At 38.1% G+C, this 27,088-nt stretch overlaps 2 protein-coding genes across 2 annotated transcripts; one reads left to right on the top strand and one right to left on the bottom strand.

Annotated features, from left to right (window-relative positions):
* Positions 1–4,883: 4,883 nt before the first annotated feature.
* Positions 4,884–5,474, bottom strand: LOC141617644 (uncharacterized). The gene has a single exon (XM_074434815.1). It carries the CDS (start codon positions 5,472–5,474, stop codon positions 4,884–4,886), a length of 591 nt encoding a protein of 196 aa, XP_074290916.1.
* Positions 5,475–12,297: 6,823 nt separating this feature from the next.
* On the top strand, positions 12,298–25,532 carry LOC141617643 (uncharacterized). Its single transcript, XM_074434814.1, has 6 exons — positions 12,298–12,720; positions 12,828–14,114; positions 14,406–14,768; positions 14,855–14,886; positions 14,984–15,233; positions 25,002–25,532. Exons 1-6 carry the CDS (start codon positions 12,298–12,300, stop codon positions 25,530–25,532), a joined length of 2,886 nt encoding a protein of 961 aa, XP_074290915.1.
* The last annotated feature ends 1,556 nt before the right edge of the window (positions 25,533–27,088 follow it).

Here is a 27,088-nt window from a genome sequence, read left to right as displayed (position 1 = left end):
TTTGGAGTACGGGCCTAAAACCGTCTCCATTTTCTGATAACCGTTAAATCCCGAGTCAGAATGTTCTGGAATGTTCCGGATACTTCTATTCAATATTTCACAATCTTTATCTTTTGGTAAACAATTTCCCGTAATATTCACATAAGATATTAAGGAAAACCGAATTATTCCGTCCTACCATAACTTAAACACGGAAATCATTCTTCCGCAAGAGGAAACCCCTTGGGAACAGACGCAGCAGGTGCTGCGCCTCTTCCAAGAGACACAGTGACTGCTGCGCCTCTTCCCAGGTCCTTTTCTGCGTAATTTTCGTATCTTTTTCATATCTTTCTGAGATTCACTTCCAAAGAGTCTCCGAAACCCTAATTCCTTCACGTGATTAGTATAAATAGGAGCCTTCGCTCCTCATATTTCTCACGCGAGTGTCCGCCCTTCTCTTCTCCCTTTGCATTCTAGACCTTTGTTTTTACTTTTTGGCGTCTACGTGCTTGAACATTCGACCACGTAAGCTCGGATCCTTCTGAGTACAAGCCTCGTTTGCATGACCGACCAACTTGACCAACTACACATCAATCAACTTAATTAATCTAATCGTTTTCCTCTTACGAGGGCACTTTCTTTGCATTCGCGTCGAGCATCACTAATCGATATCTTAGTCCTTCTCGTTTCGTCAACATGTAAGTCTGAGGGTTTAAATCTCTTTTTTTATTTATTGTATTTTAATTATTGTATCACAATTGTAAGGTTTATGTCGAAAATACCTCATTAAAACCGATTTCTAAACCATGCTTTAAAACCTCTTTTTTTACGGATTTCCAGAAGACTAACCGTCGAGAAAGGACGCAGCAACTGCTGCGCCTCTTTGAAGGAGCGCAGTACCTGCTGCGCCTCTTCGTGAGGCTGCCGCAGTTCCTGCTTCCTATCTTCTTCCTTCGTGCTCTGTAAACTCGTTCGTTGTTTGCTTTTTATTTGCTTGTTCTTTAATTCTTCGTCATAATAGTCTGATATTTCACATGTATATTAATTATCATTCATTAGCACATAATTCATCATAAATTCGACTTAAATCCTAAGTAATCAATAGTTGCGGGTTTTCGTCATTAAACTCAATTCGGGTTTTAGAGATTCAATTCATCAATATTGAGTTTCTGGAATTCATCGTTGGCATATTTACATCTGTTATTTGTCATATTTATCATATATTCGTCATTAATCCGTTGTATTTAACCTATTTAGTTGATTTAGTTTGTTAATTTGTTAATAATTCTCATTAATCTTATATTAATTCGTTTAATTCCGTTTCATCCATGTTTTATTGTTTCATGACCATTAATCATATGTAAATAACTTATTAACCACTTTCATCCGAGTAAATAATTTAATCAATCATTAAAATTCACCAACGAGTATTAACAACACGCAATTCCGGCTTCACAGCCAGAATTCAGGTCAGGAACAGACGCATCATCTGCTGCGCCTATTCCAAAGGATGCAGCTCTGCTGCGCCTGTTCCGGGTTGAATTCTGTCCCTGAACTCCGTTGTTGCCTTGACTTAGTTTATTTAGTTTACATTCAATTAACTATTAATCGTATTATCACCTTCTGATCTGTTCGTAATTTTATTCTTTTATTCTTTTTCTCAAATTATCCGTTTTAAAGGTATTTTCGACATAAATCGCCTAATCCAATGTAATTATTGTAATTTTCATTATTGTAATTTTCTTTTATTGTATTTATCATTATTTCTTGTGTCATTTGAATGTTCTCACATGTAATTGAACTTAAATCCTACTTCGACCTAATTGTTTGCTAACTTAATTGTTCACCGACTTAGTATTAATTCTCACATGCTAGGATTAAAACTTGGATGTTGCATTGCATGCATACAATCGACGATATATCGAGTACGAATAACTTCCCTAATCATTAGTAGAGGCCGCCATCGAGGCGGGCGGGATTAGGTGTTCGATCAAAAGAGCTTCCTAATACGTACCCTCACCCCTTACTCCAGATATCTGTGAACACCCGTGTTCATTGGCATCCACGAGAGTCATTCTAGACATAGAATGCTAAGGGTAACAATTGCTTAGTGTTCATGTCACTACTTTGTGTCTTGACATGACACGAGGTATTCGAACGGTTCCAATTTCCCATAAACATTGGTGGCGACTCCATACAAAATGCAAACGCTTGTTTCTCTTCTCTCCCAAGCGCCCCCATGGGCCCCCGCTGTCCACAGAGTTTGACATTACTGTCGTTTGACGGTGGTGATCAGTTGATCCCTTAAGGTCACACCTATAGGACAATTCCCTTAACTGATAAGTTAATTGATTGTATGTCGATACAGATTAATTAATTCCTTAAATTGAACAAATTTCATTTGTGAGTGAGAATTATATATCTTATTTTAATGTGATTAAATAAGATTCAATTTAGTAATTAATATGTTATATTACTAAAATTGATTAATGTTTATGAAACAATTGAGATAAGAATAATTACTTATCTATATTCCTGATTCCAAAATCAGTCATTAAGAGAATTGAAGCAGTGTGTAGGAATTTCTTTTGGGATGGTGGTACAGAATATAATAGGGCACCTCTTGTTGCCTGGCATACTATCTGTTCCAGCAAGAAGGAAGGGGGATTAGATGTTAAAAATACTGAATATTAGAATGCAGCAAGTGTTGGCAAGTTAGTGAATTGGATCTATACTAAGGCTGATAGACTTTGGGTGCTCTGGGTGGACCATGTCTACTTGAAGGGTCAAGGATGGCATACTTATGAACCACCTCCTGATTCCAATTGGAACTGGAGGAACATCTGCAAGATTAGAAAGTTACTGGCTGTGGGGTATGTAGGAGATCAGTGGACATATGATGTAAAAGGATATAGTGTGAAGTCTGGTTATCATCTGTTGCAGGGACAACACCTACATGTACAGTGGTATAAGGAGGTTTGGGATAGCTGGTATTTACCCAAACACTCAATAATAGGTTGGTTTATCAAGCATGAAGCTCTGAACCTAAGAGATAAACTGCATAGGCTCAATATATGTGAAAGTAACCTGTGTGTTATTTGTGAGAAGGGGATTGAAACACACCAGCATCTGTTTGCTCAGTGATTATTGCAGATGTGTGGTGCTGCTATTGGAAGACTGGTTGAAGACTACTCTGGATGGGAACGCACGGGTCTGTCTCAATTGCAGAAGGATATTTGCAGAATGGTACAACTTACTGTATGGTACCATCTGTGGATGGGAAGGAAGAAGTGCAGACTTGAGATGTCTGTAAGAAGACATGAGGCACTGGTGAAAGAGATTAAAACCTTCATCTGTACTCGAGTTAGGATGCTGTTGCAGATGCCTATTAGTAATGGTAATAGGATTTGGTTGAGTTTAATTGATATTGTATGACCAATTTAGTAAGTAGACGTTCCTCTTGATCAGAGGCATGTACTGGCACTATGTAATTTGATCTTGATTAATATTAAAACGCTTACATTTGACCAAAAAAAAGAATAATTACTTAATCATGATTACAAAATGTTGTAGATTATATTAGCAAGACTTAATATGACTCATTTTATATACATGTAATTGTGAGTTACTTGTTAATTTCTTAAATGTAATTTATTTGTTCCAAAATGATATTTAATTTGTTAAATATGCATTAATATATCTAATGACATGTCACATGTCACATGTCACAACATATTACAAATGACAAATTACAAAGATAAAATGGAGGTCCATTTTGTGTAGAAAACCGGGTTTTGGTAGGGTTTTTTGGTGGTTGATTGTTTTTAATTGTAAAAAATATAATCATAAGACCTATGACCTAAAAAAGCTACCCTAGTTTTTGGGTAAGGCAAAAAGCAAACAACCCACCCTAATCAAGGTATGAAAAACCGGTCTCCCCTCCCCTTTATGAGCATGTGATGTTCTCATTTTAAGATCATTCTTATCTTTTATGCTTATCTCTCTAAAAGGGACCTTCTCACATAAAATAGTTTTATACTTGAATTTGCTCTAAAAATTCTAATATCTCAAAAATATTACTAGTGTAGTAATAATAATTTCATTAGAATAAATTTAAGGTTACTAGTAAATATTATTAGTGTTAAGGGTAAGTCTTGGGTGCAACTAAGAGGAGTGTTTCTATACTTGAAACTTGAAGATCTTGGAGGATCATCCCAATATTATTAAGCTCAAGAACAAGGTTAGGAAGGTGTCCTACCTTGTGCCCAAATAAATTGGTCCACCATTTAGTAAGGATAAATCCGTTTTCTCCTTATTTCATTTATTTATATATTGCATACACTAGATCTTGTAAATCTAAATTAACAAGTAATTTAGAGATTAATTAGATAAGTCTAATTAGGGGTTAATGAACCTAACAAGTGCCATTCATATCATAGTCATTTTGCATATTCACACACTTCTGTCGTGTCATACTTTATTTATTGAAACCGACGTTTGTGTGTTTGTGTAATTGTCAATTATTTTCGGGGTGGCATGTGTCGACCGGTTTTGCTTGTTGACGTGATCGGGATTTAGGCCGCGCCTTGGACTCGGAGTTGAGTAGCATAACATAGATGACATAGATGGTAGTAGACTTGTAATTTGTATAATTCACTTTATTTATTAGTTTATGTTTGTAATAACTAAACTTGTATTTATATAAGATGTTTCTTGATTGTATCTCCGATTTAACGCCTCGGGAAACCGAGATGGTAACATCTCTTAATTACCTTGGCTGGGTAAGAAGGGGGTGTTACACTAGATGAAAACTAGAGCGATTGGATATGTGATAGTCCTCACTAGAGTAGTATGGGTCAACATATTTCACCTATTTTTTGCATCCCTTTGTTAAACCTCTTAGGTTATGTCGCGGTTGCCGTTGAAAGGAATGCAATCTTTAGCTCATTGCTTTTAAATTTGGTGTTTATGTTAGAAGCATGATAATGGATATAATATCTATGAAACACATGTGGCTCCTTCCATCCACCACCGAATTCGTTCATTGCCCTTATGATACCAACATGACGATCAGAAAAAATACAAAGACCATCTCGTTTAGTGACATAATGCCTAATGGAGCCCAAAAACCACCTCCATGTATCAATACTCTCACAATCAACAATAACAAAAGCTAATGGAAAAATTTTATCATTTGCGTCAACTCCAATTGAAATCAAGAGAACCCCTTTACACTTACCATACAAATGAGTTCCGTCAATGGTGATGATTGGCCTACAATGTTTAAAACCCTTAGTTGAAAGCCCAAATGCCCAAAATACCCGATCAAAAACCTCAACATTAGGAGAAGGTGTAGATTTGTTGACAAAGTGTACAACGGTCCCCGGATTTGCGGTTTTCATTGCTTCAAAGTAATGTGGGAGCAAGGCATAAGACTCCTCCCAATTACCATACAAATCCGCCAAACCTCTTTGTTTAGCATGCCATGTTTTCATATAAGAAGGCGTGAAGTTGAATTGAGTGAGAATGTTGGCTCTTAGATTAGATATTTTCACACCTTAATCCGCATCGACAACTGTCCTAATGTGTTTCTCAATAAAAACATTGCTCAAATCAGGATGATCAAGAGGTGGTGCATCAACAACACAAGAGGTGTGGTGAGGATCCTTATATGTGACTATAGTGAAAGCATCATTGGTAACATCTTTTTTAGAGGCTCTTAAAGTCCAATTGCAAGGAATTGGTTTCCTACAACATTTTTAAGTCACGGTGTGTGGTTTTGATTCCATTGTCTTGAATTCTAGATTCCTTTGAATATGATATTGACGGACATAATTGCGACAAACTCAATTTGTTATTAAACCTTTTTCCCTCACAAAATTCACCACCATTATAGCAAGCAACATCAGCCTTGCTACACCAACCATTAACAAACTCCACATCGATAGTTGGCACCCTACTAAACTCAAGTGTAGGTGCAGAAGGGATTACAATGTCCTCACCGTCAACATCAACCTCATTCATCATTAGCTCATCCTTGTCCTCCTCAAACTCGTCCCCATTGAAATTCCAATCATATTGATCTTGATCAACGTTATTAGCATACAACGACACACTTAGCATATGGTCATCACCTCTCATTGCTTGATTTAATATGTTTGTAAAAAAGTTGTTGGATTGTTGGATGGGTATCAACTCAATGTACAAATCTATCGAAGACGCATTTGATTGATAAACACTCGCCCACATAGCTTTCAAAGATTTATCACAATTCAAAGATAACAACTTGTATCCTCTGATACTGGGATATTTCATTTTAATATCTAATTTAAATTGAATTCCATTAATCTCTAACTCATCACAAATTAAGGAAGTGAGTTCATCATAGCTATTGTCACTATTGACAAAAACAAAGAAAGGTTCACCATCTTTGTAACTCACATTTTCTCCTTCATCTATTAGCTCACCATTAGAGTAACAACATAAAGGGTAATTAGTTTTCTCCATCTTAAAATTTCACCACAAATCTAGAAATATAACAAGCTAAATAACCAACTAATCGACACAAAATCAAACAAATGCACAAAACATATACCAATTACTAAACCTAAAACCTAGCCAATTCATCTACTTTAATAACAAAATATAAAGATTTAAAAGTTAATAGCAAATGTGTAATACCTTTAAAGAAGACAGGAAGAGATAGTGGAGTGATTAAAGTTGATTTGGGGAAGAATTTGATATGTCGCAATTTAGGGTTTGGGGAAAATTTGGGAATTGTAATACCCCTGGATGATGTATTTTTGTTAATATTAATATACTAACCTTTTACAAAAAAAAAAAATTGGGAATTTTGTTATTTTAGTTATTTAATGAATGAGGAAAGAGGCCGGCTTTTTTGTGTTTTATTCGAGTCAGCCAACTTCTCGTTATTTCAATGAGCGAGATGTTAATTAACACAAAAATTCGACAAGTGGCAGAATGCTTCACAAAATAGACCTGTAGCTTCTCGATATTCCAAGTAGCGAGATGGTGGTGAAATAAAAAAAAATACTACTCGCTATTTCATATGTCGAGAGGTTGGGAAATCTTGAAAAAAATTAAAAGTTATGACGACCCATTCCGTGTAAATAGTTTGGAATGAGCCTTATTTGTGTAAATACTTGGGTCTAAAACGCCATTTAAGAAAAAAATCAATAATAAGATCGGGATTTATTTGTCATTCTTATTAATTACGGAGTATTTCGTAGCGTAGTTGCTCATTCATGGACAAACATTACTCTTTTATGGACTTTTTGCCATTTTTTTTCCATTCTTTACCCTTCCCAAAAACAAAGAAGAAAAAGCTCTCTAATTCTCTTCCTCACCAACCTAATCAAATCCGACAAATTACTCAATTATGAATGCTGGTTCTTCTCATGTCCGATCAAGTAATAATTCTGACTTTATTAACCATGTTTTATCAAATTAGGGAGATTAAATTAATTTAATCTAATAAAATTAGGGTTTGAAAAAATTAATGAAAGTAAATTCATGGTCGGAGTTTGACGTCGGTAGTGGCTGCGGTGGTAGGCAGGGCGGGCTGTGGTGGGGACGACGACCATGATGATGATTGTACTGAGCCGTTGGTGGTAAAGTTAGATATCAGTCGGTCTTCTGAGTTTGGGACATCGACCTGCCTGCGTTTGGGACGTCGACTCGCTTATTCATGGTGGTGGCGTCAGGTGTTGGCCGTGATGGTGGCATAGCTGTTGGCCGTGGTGACGTCTGGGTGGTGAGGTACGAAGGTTTACGGGAAGGGACATAGAATTACTGTTTGTTTGTTTTTATTGTTCGATGCACCCCTGTAATTACAGATTTGTTTAATAAAAACATGAAAAGTGGATGGTGATGACTCTTCTGACTTCTAAGAATGAGGAACATAATGACTTTAATTGTTTGTTTGTTTTTGTTCAAAGGCGCAGCAATTACTATTTTTCAATTTTTTTACTAAAAAACATGAGATTAGAGATGGAGTTGAACATTAATGGATGCAAATGAATAATGATTAACATGCTATTATCGTTAGTGCGGTTGTTCCGGTAGTAATGGCGGGGCGGCTGTTCTGTTAGAGAGGTGGTCAGGTGTAGAGGTCCGGTGCAAGGGTTCGGTACGGGACTCTGGTACAGGGGCTCGGTGGTAGCGTCGGTGTAGGGAAGGGAGGTTGCCGTGGGGAGGCTGGTGGTTTGGAAGAAGATGGACAAAAAATCGAAAATAAGGATGTAAAAATTATAAGGGTATAACGGTCCATTTACGCCTGATTAAGAAATCAATATCCACGAATGAAACGTTTACTTTTCGTAGTTACTTGGAATAGACAGTGGAATATAATATTAAGATGAAACATTTTCCTTTTCTTAAATGACTTCTTAGTGTGTGCACACGTGAGAAAATGGATCGATTTATAAAAGGTACATACAATGCTACAAGAAGAGTAGACAGCGTGAGCTGCAGTGCTCAACACGCATTGGGTTTAATAGAAATGAACAGTCACTTTCATCTTGAATTTGGATTTGGCAGGGGGGATCATATCATTTGGTGGAGGCGTGGAGCTGCCTGCTGCTACCACTATTATATCCAAAAACACCTCCTTGCTAGCGACTACTGATAACGCCTACCTTCATCGCTGCATACTACTGGTGGTACAATTTTTGGTAAATGTGAACCTAATGCCTTTTTTCTCTTTTAACACAATTTTTCAACTTTCATTCTCCTTCACTAGTAAATTACTTTCAATATGCTCAGGCTTTTGTACGTTTTTAAAAATGGTATATTTTTTTCAGTTAAATAGTGCTCAAATGAATTTCAAGTTCTCAAATTTTAGTTTGAATAGGTAAAATATCACAAACATATATGGTAAAGGCAGCGTAACGAATTAAATTGGAAAAATTACCTCTAACAAAAGTGAGATTCAATATATAATAATTTTAATATTGTTGACTTGAAAGAAAAATAATATTTGGTTTACCTTTTACATCGGCTCAACTATACTCCCGTTAATTTTCTCTCCCTATTTTTCCAGAGAGCTGCAACTCTCCCTGGAGAGCTTTCAAGTACACCTAGCATAGCTAGTTTCATCGCCTCTCTTGTCTAAATCTCTCCTTTTTATTTCCCCCAAATTAAATCTACTGCTAATTGGGTATAATTGATCCCTTAATATTCCTTTTGCCCTACGATTTTCTCAGCTACTCTATTAAAGTTTAGTAATCATTTTAATTTGGGGGTATTAATTGGGGCTCGTAACCCTAATTGAGTGTCAGAAATTTTACTCAGCCCCAAATCTCTCCATATTCCATTCCATCATTAAATTGCAGTTTGTCTTAATTGGTTGCTACATTTATTTGGTCAGCTCGAGGTTTTATTCTCTCGTTGATTGGCGTTTCGCTCGCTGCTGATTGACACAACGGTGAGGATTCCAGTGTTCTTACGTCTTTTCAGAGTGCTTCATTACACTATTTAAGCCAAGAGTATGGCTGTTGGAGTTTCATACTCATCTTCACATTTCATCAACTTAATTAACCCAAAAAAGAAAACTCGTCACAAATCACATTCTCAAGACTTCTTTATCAATAATAAGTATAATTTCCCTTCCTCAAACAAACCTTTCCACAAAAGGATGGAGACTGAAAATCAAGTGGAGGGTTTTGGTCAGGGAAACGATGAGCCTGGATATGAAGTACAACACAATGTTTTGGATCATCAGGGTTATCACCAGGCTAATTCATGAACCGAGTTCAACCCGATGAATCCTTTACACGCAAATATTTGGAGGTATCCCAGGTCTGGTGGGGTCATTAATGTTGACCCTACTGAGTTGGGACAATCTAGAGGTTTCTGGAGTCGCTGTGTACTAGGTTTCTTGGTTGACTACCGGTTATTTGAAGCAGAACTGATCAATGGTGTGATCAGGAAGAAGTGGACTACCAAGGGGATTGTTACCGCTTTTCGTATGGGTGAGGTCTACGTATTTCATTGTGCTGAAACAGAGGACATGGAGGGATTGCTGAAGAGGACCACAGCAACTATTGATGGTGCTGTTATGGTTTTCTCGAAATGGTTTGCTGACACTGTGCCACGCACAGTCAGGTTTCCATATGCAGAGGTCTGGGTAAGAGTTTGTGGGCTACCTTTTGAGTATTTGACTATGCAGGTAGCTCACATTGCCGGTAAGTTATTGAGTCATAATTACCATGTGGAACCTTTTCACTTCGTACCTGATAATGACTACCTCAGGTTGAAGGTACACATTCAGTTAAATGAACCTTTAATGCCCGGCTTTTTCTTGGCCATGGAGGGGGCCTATCTTTTGTGGATCCAATTTCGTTATGAAGAAGGTTTTAAATATTGTATTAAGTGTGGCAAAATAGGTCATAAAGGGGCTCAGTGTAGGGAGACTATTATGAATGTGGTGTCTGGAATTAATGGTATGCTGGATAGGTCTGTGGAAAATGGCTTTCCTGTGTTTCAATCTAACAGTACGCATACCATGTTCAATCTAGATTTGCATGCTACCCCCTCCACAACCAAGTTTTTGTCTTCCGGAGTTAGAATGGGGAATGCTAGGGGTCCTAATAGGAGAAGAAGGAGGTGGGAATCTTCTGAGAGGGCAGTTGATTTTGATCTAGGCATAACCCCTGGAGGGAGAGTTTTACCGGGTATGGCTTTTGCAGTCACAGCCCAACCTTTTGCTGGACCAGTGGTGTTTCATGGTGATAATGGGGTGGGTGATCATGGCACAGGTGTGGTACATGCTCTTAATAGGGTTGGGGAGGTGGATGTTAATTCACAACCTAATGTCCAAAACATTCAAGTGTCAGGAGAGGTAAATGGGGTCAGAGTGCAGGGTGATGTGGCTATGGCTGAGGCACAAGAAGTGGAAGGGGTGGGAATGCAGGGGCAGGTTCAGTCTAACAAGATTCAGGATGTTGTGATGGGCACTGAAAATCACCTACCCCTGGGGCAGGAGGCTGGCTAGAGGAGGGAGATGTTAATAACGAAATCTATCACAGTGTAGGAGAGGAGCTGGAAGCCCAGGGAGATTTAAACATCTTGCAGCAAGGTGTTTTTGAACAGATGCAAGCTGAGGACCCGTATGTTCTGTACTCAAATAAGAACAGTCTGATTGGTGCATTAGATCGTGACTAGAGAAATCAAGATGCCATTCTGAGCAGAATTGAAGATGATCTGGGCTGGGCACATATGGAAGATGAACACAAGGGTTATAATCAGACTTTTGACCCACCTGTGGAAGGTTGGCCCACTGTGTATCACTATGCTGATGGGACAACTAGGCAGGTGGGTCAGGGGTTTGGCCAGGTAGCTGATAATGGGGTAGGAACTGATGGCATCATGATGGTTACAATGGATGAAGGGAATACTGAATCCAATAACTTGGAAACTGGAAACAATGGGGATACTGAAGCTAACAATGAACCTGTGGGCATTCCCATTACTGATCAATCATTGTCTGGTGATATGCGTGCCTCTGAATCCCTAGCATCAGAATTTTACTCTGATGACAAGGATGGGGAGGAGGTTATTGTGATCTCTTCTGATGATACTACAGAGATTAACACGGAATTACAACTGGCTTTGGGTAGAGGTTCTGAGAAGGGACTTCTTAATAACACTTCTCAAGAGGTAACTGGGGATGACATGCAGCACCAGCAGGTAACACCCACTTTCTTTTCCAGTGCTATTGTCAAGAAGGGCAAGGATTTGGATGAAGGCTCTTCTAATCTGGTTCCATGGGAGAAGTTAATGGAAGCTGAGACTCACAGAGCTGGTAACAGGAATAAGAGTAAGAAACCAGTAAGTGCTTCTGGTGTGCAGTTATTTGATGTTCCTGAGGTGGGTGCCAGATCAAAACTGTTTGCAGCATTACCTGTTGGCAACTCCTCTGATGGTTGCCTGGGACTCATTGATGTGTATCATGCCCCTGATATGAGGGAGGACTACAAAGAGGAGATTAGAGGGGCAAGAAAACGCAGGTGCTGCTCTGATGCTGGAGAATACATTATTCCTGAATATGCTAAACAGTCAGTGGAGGAAGCAAAGGAGTATCTGCGTAAAATGGCAAAAAGACAGTGCTGGGTTTCAGAGAGCAACCGGGATAAGCAGGATGGGCAGCAACCCACTTGGGGTTTTCGTGTACATGTGGAAGATGTGGTGATGGTAGAGTCAAGTGACTCGTCTTTCCCATCTGTGAATGGGGGGTGTGGACTATGATCTTGATGGCTTTGCGGAGGTTGGGCCTTCACAACCTCCTCTTACGCCATGATGGATTTGGTTTGGAATTGTAGGGGTCTTAATAACACGCTCACCCCTACAATTCCTAAAATAAGAGCGTTGGTAGGTAGGAAGTTTTATGATTTCCTGTTTTTAATAGAAACCAAATGTAATGCTAGTCGGCTTTTCCCTATGTTTAGGAATTTAGGTTTTGACAAATGTTTTGGGGTTGATGCCGTGGGGGCATCAGGTGGACTTTGGGTGGGATGGCGGAAGGAATCCCGGATGTCGTTGGTTAAGGCTTGTAATCATTTCATTATCCTTTTGGTTCAAAAATATAATGGATTAGTATGGTATCTTGTGCTTTTTTATGGTGCCCCGAGTGTAAACTTGCGTGCATCCGTGTTACATGAGGTTGAGGAATGGATTGGATCCTGCAAGGCTCCGTTTCTTATGGTGGGGGACTTTAATCAGGTGAGTATCGATGTGACAAACTAAGTTTGAGTCAGCGACCCATAGGGGAAGCGGATGAGTTTAGCCTATGGAAAGTCCGTAATGAACTCTTGGATATCCCTTTTAAGGGACCATGTTTTACGTGGTGTAATAATCGCAAGGGGGAACAGCGGGTTTATGAACGAATTGATAAAGCATTTGGATCGAAGGATTGGTTCACGGTCTTCCCAAATACAGGAATTAAACATTACCCTATCCAAATTTCGGACCATGCACCCATAGAAGTGGATTTGAATCTTGCAACCATGTCTGGGAATAGACCCTATAAGCTTGATGCGTGGGTACTGGATCATGAAGAATGCGTGGAAAGAATTCGGGTTGACTGGAAAAGAAGTGACAAGGGCTCTCTGGCGTATCAAGTAAATAGGAAACTATCTAGAATCCGGACGAGTGTTAAGCGATGGACTCTAGATAAACGAGCAGAATGGAGACGGAAATGGGATGAGTTTGATCAACGATTGGAACATGGCATGACGTTGGCTATTGCGGGGAATGGGGATGAGGAGTACAAAAAAGTAAATGAGGAAGTAACGGAGTTTGCAAGGGCGGCGGCGGCTTTCTGGAAACAGAGAGCAAAGATAAAGTGGATGGTTAATGGGGATACTTGCACAAAATACTTCTTTAATTGGGTTAAAGGTCGAGCGGGGCGAAATTATATCCACGAGATTAAAGGCTCGGATGGAAATTGGCACTATGAGGAGGGGCGGGATCGAGGAGAATTCCAGAAAACTTTTATGGATCTTTATCTATCTTCGGATGAAAGCGTGGAATGGAGAGATCGTTCCCTTTTTGATCCTACACTCAAGTATCTTGATCACTCTTTTCCACAAGATGAGCTGGACCGGCTAAGTAGGCCCTACTCCGCTAAGGAGGTCCGCACGGCGATTTTCCAAATGGGTGCTCTCAAAGCCCCGGGACCTGATGGTATTCCCGCGGTCTTCTTTCAAAGGTGCTGGTCATTGGTCAAAAGAGACTTTACAAAGGCTATTCTTTCTATCCTAAATTCCGGGAGAGTGCTACGAGAATTAAATAGGACTTTTATTGCGCTTATTCCAAAGAAAGAAAATCCGGAGGGGGTTACGGACTACCGTCCTATTAGTCTTTGTAACGTGGTGATGAGGGTTATGACAAAATGTATAGCAAACCGATTGGCAAAGGTGATGAGCTCGTTAGTAGGTGAAACACAGAATGCTTTTCTCCCGGGGAGGAGCATCTGTGACAATATTCTTGTGGCTCATGAGGCCATTAATAAAATTTCGTCCCATGGGTATGGGAGACTGGCTCTGTGTGCTTTTAAGGCGGATATTAGCAAGGCGTATGACAGAGTCAGATGGGATTTCTTGGAAGCAGTGTTGGTAAGGTACGGATTCCCTCAACATTTGATCACGCTTACGATGAGTTGCGTGACGACGGTAAGCTATGAAATTCTGGTAAATGGCATCCCTTTACCACAATTCAAACCTAAATGTGGATTACGGCAAGGTGATCCCCTATCCCCTTATCTTTTCATTTTGTGTATGGAAGTGCTATCCCGAAATATTGATCACGCTCATGATCTTCGGTTGATTCATGGAATTTAACTAGTTAGGGGGGTTCGGCCAATTACACATCTCTTTTTTGCGGATGATTCGGTTTTCTTCTTCAAGGATAAAGGGGATATGGTGACCCTTGTGGTGCAACTCATCAAGGATTATTGTGAAGCGTCCGGTCAAAGGTTAAATGTGGATAAATCATGGATACTTTTTAGCCCGAGTACTACCCTGGTTAAAGCACAGAGGACTATGAAAGCCTTTAATATCAGGAAGAACAATGGTATTGGGAAATATCTGGGTATCCCGGCGGAATTTAAAGAATCAAAACAGGGCATCTTCAATGCACTTATTGATCATGTCACCAGACGCATTTCTTCGTGGAATGGGATTTTTCCCTCACCAGCAGGACGTCTTACTCTGATTTCATCGGTTCTATCCAATCTCTCAAATTACTTTCTATCGGTCTTCAAAGTTCCGGTAAGTATGGCAAAAAAGATTAATTCTATTTTGGCACAATTTTGGTGGACATGATGTAAGATGGGGAATAATATCCACTGGTGCAGCAAAAACTTCCTAAGCTTGCCGAAGAGTGCGGGTGGGTTAGGCATACGTAATGTAAAATGCCTTAACCAAGCTTTATTAGCCAAACTTGGATGGAGAATCTTTTCTGGAGAGTCATCTCTCTTTTGCAGGATTTTCAGACAAAAGCTCTTTGGGACTCAAGTGGTACTACAGGGTATGACCCGTATCAGGGGTTCTGGGTGTTCGTGGGGCATACGTAGTATCTTGCATGGGCTCTCAATTGTTATGGAAAATATTGGTTGGAAGCCTGGTCTTGATTCGAGGATAAATGTCTGGACAGCGAGATGGGTGGGGGGAGAGCGACCGGAGCCTAGGAATGAATGGCTAAATCAAAGTAATGGTCATCTTGATAACTTACAGGTTAGGAATCTTCTCCAACTTGATGGTAGCTGAAATAAAGGCTTCATAGAAGGTATGTTCACGGAGGAGTGGGCTGCACGGATTCTTGCTATACCGAGGTGTGATGTGACACCCTCATTCATTGCGGAAAAGTAAACACATAATTCTAGATAAAAACTGCATGGATATGTTTGTAATAGGTTCATTTGGGTAAAAACCTGTAATTTTTAAAACCTGAACCTGTTATAAAAATATCCAAATGGCAAGGTGTCAAACATGCAAGGTCCAAAATAAATCTCATACATAAAACATCGCGAAAGTCGCGAAACAAAGTTATACAACCCAATTATGAAAAAGGGAGACATATGTCCCTAAAAAGTATATGACATAAAAGTATTTAAGGGTCACAATAATATAAAGACAATCTAGGTCCCAAGGTTACTTTGCTCGCTAGCTCGTCCATGTACCCCATATATGCATCACCTACCTGTCAATCGCATTTTATACAAATACGAAAGCCACAGTCATGGGGGGAGTAACTCAGAGTCCTCCCGACCACGAAATGTCATAATTAATATAACATGTAAACATAAGAATATGAATATGAATGACACATAGCCTTAGCATATAGATGCTAGACAATCGTGCTTATCATGTGAACAACAATATAACAACACATAGTCCTAGCATGTGAATATTAGACCGACTCATACTACACTATCATGTGAATCACATAACATCTAGGAATCCAAACTCTATTAACCATAGCCGGCTTGCATCTCACCTTCTATGATTCATAGAATCATCAAACAAGAAAGGACAATATATCTAGAGACAGGCATAAGTTCTTAGGACAGTCAATAGTCACTCTGTAACTCGAGTCTATACCACGAGGTAAGGTAAACACCCTAGTCTTAAACCTGCGCAGCCCTACCGACATGCGGAAAATACTGCATCCAAGACCCATGATCACACACATGAGTACCCCTAAGGAGTCCACCAAAGGGTTGGCTAGTACTTAAGCTGACCGCATACTTTTAAGAGTACGTCAGGAGGTCATACCCTAACTTGGATATAAGCCCACCAAGCTAAGACAGAAAGGCTATTAAGCTGTGAACATACACTCGTCAAAGACTATAAGGGCCTATCTATGACGAAGGCCGAAATACTCACCTAGGACCTAGTCCCAGCTTGAATACTTTAACCCACACCACACAAGACAAGTAGGACACCCAATTAACCATAAGAGGGGCAAAGAGTCCAAACTTGCACATACGCAAATGATCATACATACCCTAGCATATGAAAGGCTACGCAAGAGCATATTCAGCTGACAATCCAACAATATCTCCAATATCAATAATAATCCAAATTCCAGCTAACCAACAGTACCATAATCCATGAGAATAAGCTAAAATGGCAAAGAGGCAACAAGACTCAAGCCTAAGGCATCCAAAGTATCCAACAACCAACATGTGAAATGATAATCACAAATATCAAGGCATCAACATAAAACATCCAATAACAACCAATCTCACCTCAAAGACAAACCCTCGACCCGAGTCCCGCGACGGGTCATCAGTCAAATCGAGGCTGACCGGTTTAAACCTAGTTTGACCAAACTCGTTCGGTCAATCTCGCCTAGCTCAGAGTCTTGGCCTACTTTGGCCCAAATCACAAAATTCCTCACAATATCATTCTCATGCCATTTCCAATTTTTATCATGTGAAAAACTATCAACATAAAGAAATATATTCCAACTTACAAAATAACTAATTCCACAAAATTCTCGCATAATAAAATAGCATAAATAATCGTCTCACACAAGGGTAAACTTTTCTATAAATTTTAATCGATAAAACGACGCCATTTACTCATACGGACTCCGAATTGAGTGATTCAAGTGGCTAAACCACCTAATTTTTCGATGCCGTTCAATCTGTCATATTTTTAGAAACATTGGAAACCGTCTCCGTCCGGTACTGACGCGTTCCAGCCAAGACGCGGACTTGTCACAACACATAATTCCTCATCCAAATTTGTTCCAAACAATAATATACAAATGGGTAACATAAATTAAACATAAGCATACTCATCTTACTCCATTCATTAATTTATCAACAAGAACGTCTCAAACAACAACAAACAACAAACAACAACAACAACAACAACAACAACAACAACAACAACAACAACAACAACAACAACAACAACAACAACAACAACAACAAACAACAAATACAACTACTAATGTGACATTAATTCGTCGAGTAACTCGGAATAGTTACCTTAAGCTAGCAAAGAGATAAGTAATAACTTGAGAAAGCTTCTAAAACCCAAAATTACTCTTCATCTTCAACAACTTATGAGTCACCTAACTCATCTTCAAATTCTTCACCTATAAGAACAATAAAAACACAATTATTAAGCTTTAAATTCGAAACCCTAAAAGATGAGCCTTAAAACAAAATTGGGGGAAATGAAAATAAAGCTTACTAGTAGATGAGGATTGAAGAGAGGACTCCAAATATATAATTTTTTTGAGATTTGGTGGAGAAATGAAGGATTTATGGTGGATTTAGGGATTGTAAGGAGGATTTTTGAGATGAATTTGGTGTTTGATGAAGGGAAGAGAGAGAATGAGAATTGAGGAGATGAAAGATGAAGAGGAGACCCATGGAGGATGGAGGGTGAATGGTTTGGAGTAGGGTGTTTGGGTGAGTTTCAATTGTTTACGTTTTGGTTCGTTTCGACGGAAATTAGAAATATTCGTCGAACGCGATTTCCGAGAAAATTAAAGTTCTTAAACACGATTTTACTAAAAGATTAACTACTCATATGCCCAATATCCAAACTCGTTTACCCAACGACCGTAAGAAATGGGAAAATCCCAATTTTACGACTTTTATCCGAAATCTATTTTATTAAAGGAATCTAAACTATCAAAAATAATTACATTTCTTCAAAATAAAATAAGATTATATTTTATCAAATAAATTTTATTTCAAATAAATTAATATTAAATTAAAATAGATTAAAATATTACTTTTAAAATGTAATAAAGGTCTTCAAAATTACGGGGTGTTACAATCATCCCTCCTTTTAAGAAGTTTGTTCCTCGAAACTTGCAAGTAGAAAACGAAAATATAATAAGGACGAACTCAACTTTCCAAGGGCGAAAATCAAAACATTCAAAACAAATTGGAATTTCAAAAGATGATCCTTCAAAAAGGGCTTAAGAAAACTTTCAAAAGCACGATGTCCATATCAAGGGAATGAGAGAACTCTTGATGCATACAAGCGCGCTATCATTCCGAATCAAGGACAAATCAAAATACGAAATCATTCGCCGATAAGTGCAGAACTAGCTATCAGACGTCTCCAATAACGAATCCTGACAACGAATCAACGCCAAAATAAAATGAAAGCGAAAAGTCAAATGCAATTGTTATAGAAAAATGTTAAATCATTTTTCAAACCTTACCAGAAGTCAAGTTTTCCAAATATAATACAAATTTTAACAATGAATCGAAAAGTTAACTTACATTGGTCCGAAATTACACAAGACGAGAAATAGCTTAGGTATCAAATCGAACACCAAGGTTGAAAGAGAGTGAGAAATCATTTTCAAATGTTATAGAAAGAGGTCAATTTGTAGATTTAACTCCAAATTTAAAATAATGAACCAAAAGTTTATTCAAACTAGATAGAATCTATGCAAGATGGAAAACAACTCAAGAATGAGAAGTGCAAGTCGCGATAGGGAACTCACACCCAACAGACAAGAAGGAATTGAACTCTTAAAGGTGGAATTTTGGGATGAAGTCAATAAAGATGTCAACGAACAAGAAGCTTTACTCAAAAGGTCAAATGAGTTCCAAAAAGGCGAACTCAACAGAACAAGCCAGAATAGCAAGAATGACAATTGTCGGAGATCGGAATTAGGAAGATCGGTACATCAAGAAAGGTTACTCACTCAATTTTCCAACCACGGAGTCATCCTACTAGGTCCTCCGAACATCAACAGGGCAACAACCAGAGGCCACACTAATCCAAAGAGCCATTTGAACCACTCATCGACAAGTCTACTTATAAGTTAATCCTTGAGACAATCCTATCCTCTACAATTATAACTTAACAATTTCCCAATCAAAATGTTTCCACCAATATCCTCCACCGAACAAAATCAAAATTCAAAGTCGAAACTAGTAACAATATTATACCCTTACCAAGATTCAATATTCCCAAACACATTCATGCTTGAAACCAACCCACAAGCAACAAGTTGCACTATCCAATCTATGATTAGCACTAACTATAAGATAAATGGGTTCATCACACAAATCATCTGATCGGTTTACTCAAGATTCACTATCCTACTTCCCAACAATAATCCAATTCCAATAGAAAGATTCCTCAAACGATTAAATATAAGGTCCAAACTTACAATAACATTCCACAAACTTAGCTATCAATCCCCAATACTGTAAAGTAAGGCTCAAATGACAAACGAACAATCCCCGAACGAACAATGCCCAAAACAAATCCAAAATAACCATAGAAATACTCCACCAAGGTAAACTAATCCCATTAGTCTCATCATCTAATCGAAAACAAAGTGAGTCTTATACCACCTAATCACGCGAACCTCAAATCGCAAGGAGACTACAACATTGCCATCATAAGAATTCCATCAAAAATCTAACTCTCATATCACATGGTCAAATACAGACACAAACTCCTACACCAATTCCTGACAAAAATTAAAATACAAAAATCCTCAAATCACATCCCACTAACTCTGTAAACATGGTCAACAAGGTACCAACTATACTAAGGAGATAACGAGTGATAACGAGATAGAGAAACGGTAAAATATTTTCGAAGGGTGCATGAGCATGGCAGGTTAGGAAACTAAGGAGTCGGACCGTAAAGATAACGGTTGACAGAAATAAGAGGTACTCGAGTTAAGAAAATATCTCGGGCAATAAGAAGATATGTAAACTTCGGCATAAAAACAGGGTTCAACGAACGCTAAAGAGAAGGAGAGGAGAATAGAAGCGGCATAATGAAAGGGTTACCGCTTAACCAAACACTCCTCAAAGCTTATGATCGCTATGATAAGGTTACATCACTAAGGTGCTCAACAAAGCCTCAAAAGTCTACCAAATCATAGGACTAACAAGGACTCCACAATGGTAGGTATTCCTCAACTCAATTGGTTCCAAGAGCCAAAATCAATTCACCACACAAATTCATTTGTTACCATCCAAGTCCCAAAGTATCTCCTTTACAATTCTCGTCATCGAACTTCACTTGCTATGTCATCCCCAAGTACCATGGCGTGTTTACACTATCATCTCACCACTTCGTACTTCTAGTCTTCGATACCATAAATTAGAATCGCATCTTTGAACTCACGAACTACATCGAATAATTTTCCACCAAAATTCCCAAATTCAGATATGATTAATAAGGTCAACCACGTGTTCTCAAATTTCAAAAGGTCAACAAGGGCTACTCTATACTAGATTTGGTCAACTCAAAAGGTTTAACAAACTAACTAATTCCAAAGTACGATACCAATCCATTAAGCAAGGTCAATGTCCTATTGTATTCCTTTCAAGGCCTACAAAGATTGGGGCTAACTATCATTCCTTTAATTCTTCACAAGAAACATCGAGACTCTCAAATGAAGTAGCTTAGGTTCATTCCAACTTATGTGCTAAGGTAGTACCCATGCTCAATCGCCTATAACAAACAAGCTCTCAATAGACATAAATCCCAAGGTGTTTCTCAACTCACTAGGCTCTCACATCAAGCACAACTAACAAGACTAACCAAAGGATCCCAAGTCATATTCTCATATATAACTCAAACCTTAAACAATCAATTTCTCAACTCGTTCACGCCCTCCAATGATACATTCACTCACCCCAAGGTACGAGGCTCAGTTAAAAACATTCTCTCAAAACCGGGTTCTCTTGAACAAGGGGACTATCCCGCGGAATAAAAGGAAGGTGTCCACACGGACTCTTATTATAAGAAGAAAACGAACCAAGGATGAATCGGGAGAAAGAATAGAAGAGTAGTTACCAAGGCGAGAGAAGAGGAATTTGAAAGACGAATAAACAACGAGATTGAAAGATTAAGGTAAGATACACTGAATACGAAAGAAATATCGAGAAAGTGGAAGCATTCTTCATTTGGCATAACCAATCTTCAACATTCGGCAACGGCCACTCAATCTTGGTCACCAACGATTAAGATCACGGTCATAGCTTCAACGGCATGAAAATTAATAACTAACAATTAACAAACCTAGCTTGTAAGATTGCATTAACCACGTTTCTTGGAGGGGCCATCTTGCAAAAGAGAACATTGGTTAGCACCTAACAAATAGTAATCACAAAGAGGCTACAACATATGGTCCTACGTCTACCCATCCTACCCATCTCTCAAGTTTATTATTTTAAGGTCAAGTTATTTATATTGGGGTGCACAAACGTGCGTCGGGAGCAAATATGCTCTGATACCAACTGTGACACCCTCATTCATTGCGGAAAAGTAAACACATAACTCTAGATAAAAACTGCATGGATATGTTTGTAATAGGTTCATTTGGGTAAAAACCTGTAATTTTTAAAACCTGAACCTGTTATAAAAATATCCAAATGGGAAGGTGTCAAACATGCAAGGTCCAAAATAAATCTGATACATAAAACATCGCTAAAGTCGCGAAACAAAGTTATACAACCCAATTATGAAAAAGGGAGACATATGTCCCTAAAAAGTATATGACATAAAAGTATTTAAGGGTCACAATAATATAAAGCCAATCTAGGTCCCAAGGTTACTTTGCTCGCTAGCTCGTCCATGTACCCCATATATGCATCACCTACCTGTCAATCGCATTTTATACAAATACGAAAGCCACAGTCAGTGGGGAGTACTCCGAGTCCTCCCAGCCACGAAATGTCATAATTAATATAACATGTAAACATAAGAATATGAATATGAATGACACATAGCCTTAGCATATAGATGCTAGACAATCGTGCTTATCATGTGAACAACAATATAACAACACATAGTCCTAGCATGTGAATACTAGACCAACTCATACTACACTATCATGTGAATCACAAAACATCCAGGAATCCAAACTCTATCAACCATAGCCGGCTTGCATCTCACCTTCTATGATTCATAGAATCATCAAACAAGAAAGGACAATATATCTAGAGACAGGCATAAGTTCTTAGGACAGTCAATAGTCACTCTGTAACTCGAGTCTATACCACGAGGTAAGGTAAACACCCTAGTCCTAAACCCGCGCAGACCTAGCGACATGCGGAAAATACCGCATCCAAGACCCATGATCACACACATGAGTACCCCTAAGGAGTCCACCAAAGGGTTGGCTAGTACTTAAGCTGACCATATACTTCTAAGAGTACGTCAGGAGGTCATACCCTAACTTGGATATAAGCCCACCAAGCTAAGACACAAAGGCTATTAAGCTGTGAACATACACTCGTCAAAGACTATAAGGGCCTATCTATGACGAAGGCCAAAATACACACCTAGGACCTAGTCCCAGCTTGAATACTTTAGCCCACACCACACAAGACAAGTAGGACACCCAATTAACCATAAGAGGGGCAAAGAGTCCAAACATGCACATACGCAAATGATCATACATAACCTAGCATATGAAAGGCTACGCAAGAGCATATTCAGCTGACAATCCAACAATATCTCCAATATCAATAATAATCCAAATTCCAGCTAACCAACAGTACCATAATCCATGAGAACAAGCTAAAATGGCAAAGAGGCAACAAGACTCAAGCATAAGGCATCCAAAGTATCCAACAACCACCATGTGAAATGATAATCACAAATATCAAGGCATCAACATAAAACATCCAATAACAACCAATCTCACCTCAAAGACAAACCCTCGACCCGAGTCCCGCGACGGGTCATCAGTCAAATCGAGGCTGACCGGTTTAAACCTAGTTTGACCAAACTCGTTCGGTCAATCTCGCCCAGCTCAGAGTCTTGGCCTACTTTGGCCCAAATCAAAAAATTCCTCACAATATCATTCTCATGCCATTTCCAATTTCTATCATGTGAAAAACTATCAATATAAGGAAATATATTCCAACTTATAAAATAACTAATTCCACAAAATTCTCGCATAATAAAATAGCATAAATAACCGTCTCACACAAGGGTAAACTTTTCTATAAATTTTAATCGATAAAACGACGCCATTTACTCATACGGACTCCGAATTGAGTGATTCAAGTGGCTAAACCACCTAATTTTTCGATGCCGTTCAATCTGTCATATTTTTGGAAACATTGGAAACCTTCTCGGTTCGGTACTGATGTGTTCCAGCCAATATGCGAACTTGTCACAACTCATAATTCCTCATCCAAATTTGTTCCAAACAATAATATACAAATGGGTAACATAAATTAAACATAAGCATACTCATCTTACTCCAATCATTCATTTATCAACAAGATCGTCTCAAACAACAACAAACAACAAACAACAACAACAACAACAACAACAAACAACAACAAACAACAAATACAACTACTAATGTGACATTAATTCGTCGAATAACTCGGAATAGTTACCTTAAGCTAGCAAAGAGATAAGTAATAACTCGAGAAAGCTTCTAAATCCCAAAATTACTCTTCATCTTCAACAACTTATGAGTCACCTAACTCATCTTCAAATTCTTCACCTATAAGAACAATAAAAACACAATTATTAAGCTTTAAATTCGAAACCCTAAAAGATGAGCCTTAAAACAAAATTGGGGGAAATGAAAATAAAGCTTACTAGTAGATGAGGATTCAAGAGAGGATTCCAAATATATAATTTTTATGAGATTTGGTGGAGAAATAAAGGATTTATGGTGGATTTAGGGATTGTAAGGAGGATTTTTGAGATGAATTTGGTGTTTGATGAAGGGAAGAGAGAGAATGAGAATTGAGGAAATGAAAGATGAAGAGGAGACCCATGGAGGATGGAGGGTGCATGGTTTGGGGTAGGGTGTTTGGGTGAGTTTCAATTGTTTACGTTTTGGTTCGTTTCGACGGAAATTAGAAATATTCGTCGAACGCGATTTCCGAGAAAATTAAAGTTCTTAAACACGATTTTACTAAAAGATTAACTACTCATATGCCCAATATCCAAACTCGTTTACCCATCGATCGTAAGAAATGGGAAAATCCCAATTTTACGACTTTTATCCGAGATCTATTTTATTAAAGGAAAAGGTTTAAATATTGTTTAAATCACTTTTAAACATTTCTAAACTATCAAAAATAATTACATTTATTCAAAATAAAATAAGATTTTATTTTATCAAATAAATTTTATTTCAAATAAATTTATATTAAATTAAAATAGATTAAAATATTACTTTTAAAATGTAATAAAGGTCTTCAAAATTACGGGGTGTTACATGTGAAGTGCGAATGGGTGATAGGGTCTACTGGCCACGCACAACGTCGGGCATTTACACGGTAAAGAGTGGATATGGTCTAATCTTTGAAGAGCATATGATTAATGCTGGAACTGTAAAGGACAACGGTAGACTAAATGATCGAGGTCGGCTGTTTTGTCGGAAAATGTTGTGGAAATTACCAGTGCCACAGATGTGGAAAATTCTTATCTGGAAAATTATTACCAATGTGATACCGACTGGGTGAGTTTTCCAAACGCAATATTGAAGTGGATTTTTTCTGTTGTATGTGTAAGGGGGATCAACGAGTCATGGAAACTTCTGAGCATCTCTTTAGGGACTGTGGTTTTTCAAGTAGAATCTGGGCAGGCTCGTTCCTAGGCATACGGGTAAAGGGTGCTAGGGGCACTCCCATGTCTGATTGGATTTATGACTGGATTCACTATTTGAGAAAACGAGAGGAGGGGATGTGCCAGGTGATACACTTTGTGGCCGTCTTGTGGGGTCTATGGACTTTGAGAAATAGAATCAAATTCCAGGATCAGGTTGTTCACTCGCATTTGATCACGAATGTGTTTTATAATGTCGTCGGGGAGAGAGCGCAAATCTTGTGTAAAAACCAGGCGTCAAAACAGGCTCGGAATGACATGCGAATTGAGGAAGAGGGACCATCCCAAAGAGAGCTTACGACTATTCGCAATGGCAATCTTGTGCACATTCTAGGTAAGTCGGCCGGGTGTGCAGTGATACGGGTGAAAGTGGACGCTAATTGGGTCAGGACTTTTGATGCGGCCTTCGGGTGGGTTGCGTATGATGATACGGGATAAAAACTGGGTCGACGGCAGGTGCGCACCAGGGCTGAATCACCGCTGCAGGCTGAAGCTTTGGGCGTTCGTGATATAATGGAATGGGCACGAGAGGAGCAGATCTTTTATCTGGACATTTCATCGGATTGCTTGCAACTTATCAATCAAATAGCAGGGGTTGACAGGGATAGCCACATGATTAAAGGGATTTTGGAGGACATTCGGGGCTCTTTTAGCTTTTTTCATTGTTTATGCTTTAATTTTATTCTGAGGCATCTAAATGGCCTTGCGCATAGCTTACCTAAGCAGGCCATAAAACTGTGAAACCTTTATATACAGCTGTAAAAAAAAAAAAAAAAAAAAACCTTTTACATCAATATTATATACGGAGTATATACTAATTTAATATTGTAGATTAGCAAGATCTATAAAAGAAACATAATTATATTGTCTATGTAGATTTTAATTATAAATTACATTTGTAATTATCAAACGGGACGTCAAATACATGATGTCTTAGGTTTATTTTCTGAGTACTGATTAAATTACGATTTGTCCTCTTGATAGTTAAAGTATGAACACCTACTTAACATAGTAATCGAGAGACTGAGTAAAAGCAAAGAAATAAAATGAAAGAAGATTTTTTTATGAAGATTAGCATCTTTTAATGAATTTATGTAAATATGTGTAAAAAATAATTAGCGATTTTGTTTATTAAAATATTTATAATTGACAAAGTTAAACAACAAAGCATGTACTTGTATATTTAACCCAACTGAATCTATTTTTTCCTCAGTCTTGACTCGTAAATCTTGATATGTCGATTAACTCGAAGTAACCCATTAATTTAGGTCGAAATCCGATCTACTGTATGACTATATCTGACCGATTATATATAAGTTTATCTTAATATAAAATATAGTATAAGTCACAACTATTATTAAATTATTAATAAGATTTTTTTTTTTTTTTATAAAAATAGCTTCCCTATTAAAAATGGGATTTTGTTTTTACAGTAAAAATAAAATGGCAAAATAAAAGCGTCATAAACTTACTTAACTTGTTTACTGACTGTAACCCATCCCCGTCATGTAACTCATATTACAAATTTGCCTCGTGTTATAGAGTTCCCAAATATTGAGTTTTGACCCAACCCGAATCGTTTATATTTGAGTCTAAATAAACTGATTAATTATTTATATTTGTGTTTAAATTTTTAAAGTTCATAATGTAGACCTATAAAAATTCGACTTGAACTGATTTTACCTGACCTGTTATTTCCAATGTCAAAACCCATAAACCTTGACTAAGAGCTCGACACGAATGTAAAATGATTCGTTATTTTAGAGTCGAAACCTTATCCAACCCGACCTACTCGATGATAAAATAGCTATTTTTGATATTATAACTCGACACGAATGTAAACTTTGATATTATTTGATGATAAACTTTGATATTATTTGATGATAAGAGCTCGACACGAATGTAAACTTTGATATTATTTGATGATAAAATAGCTATTTTTTTAAAAAAAAAAAAAAAATCACTTGCAAAACTCAAAACGAACCATTTCCATT

The sequence above is a fragment of the Silene latifolia genome, chromosome X (genome assembly GCF_048544455.1).
Source record: "Silene latifolia isolate original U9 population chromosome X, ASM4854445v1, whole genome shotgun sequence".
Classification (NCBI taxonomy): domain Eukaryota; kingdom Viridiplantae; phylum Streptophyta; class Magnoliopsida; order Caryophyllales; family Caryophyllaceae; genus Silene; species Silene latifolia.
Note: the sequence above shows the minus strand (reverse complement) of the source record. Positions and strands in the feature narration are given on the sequence as shown.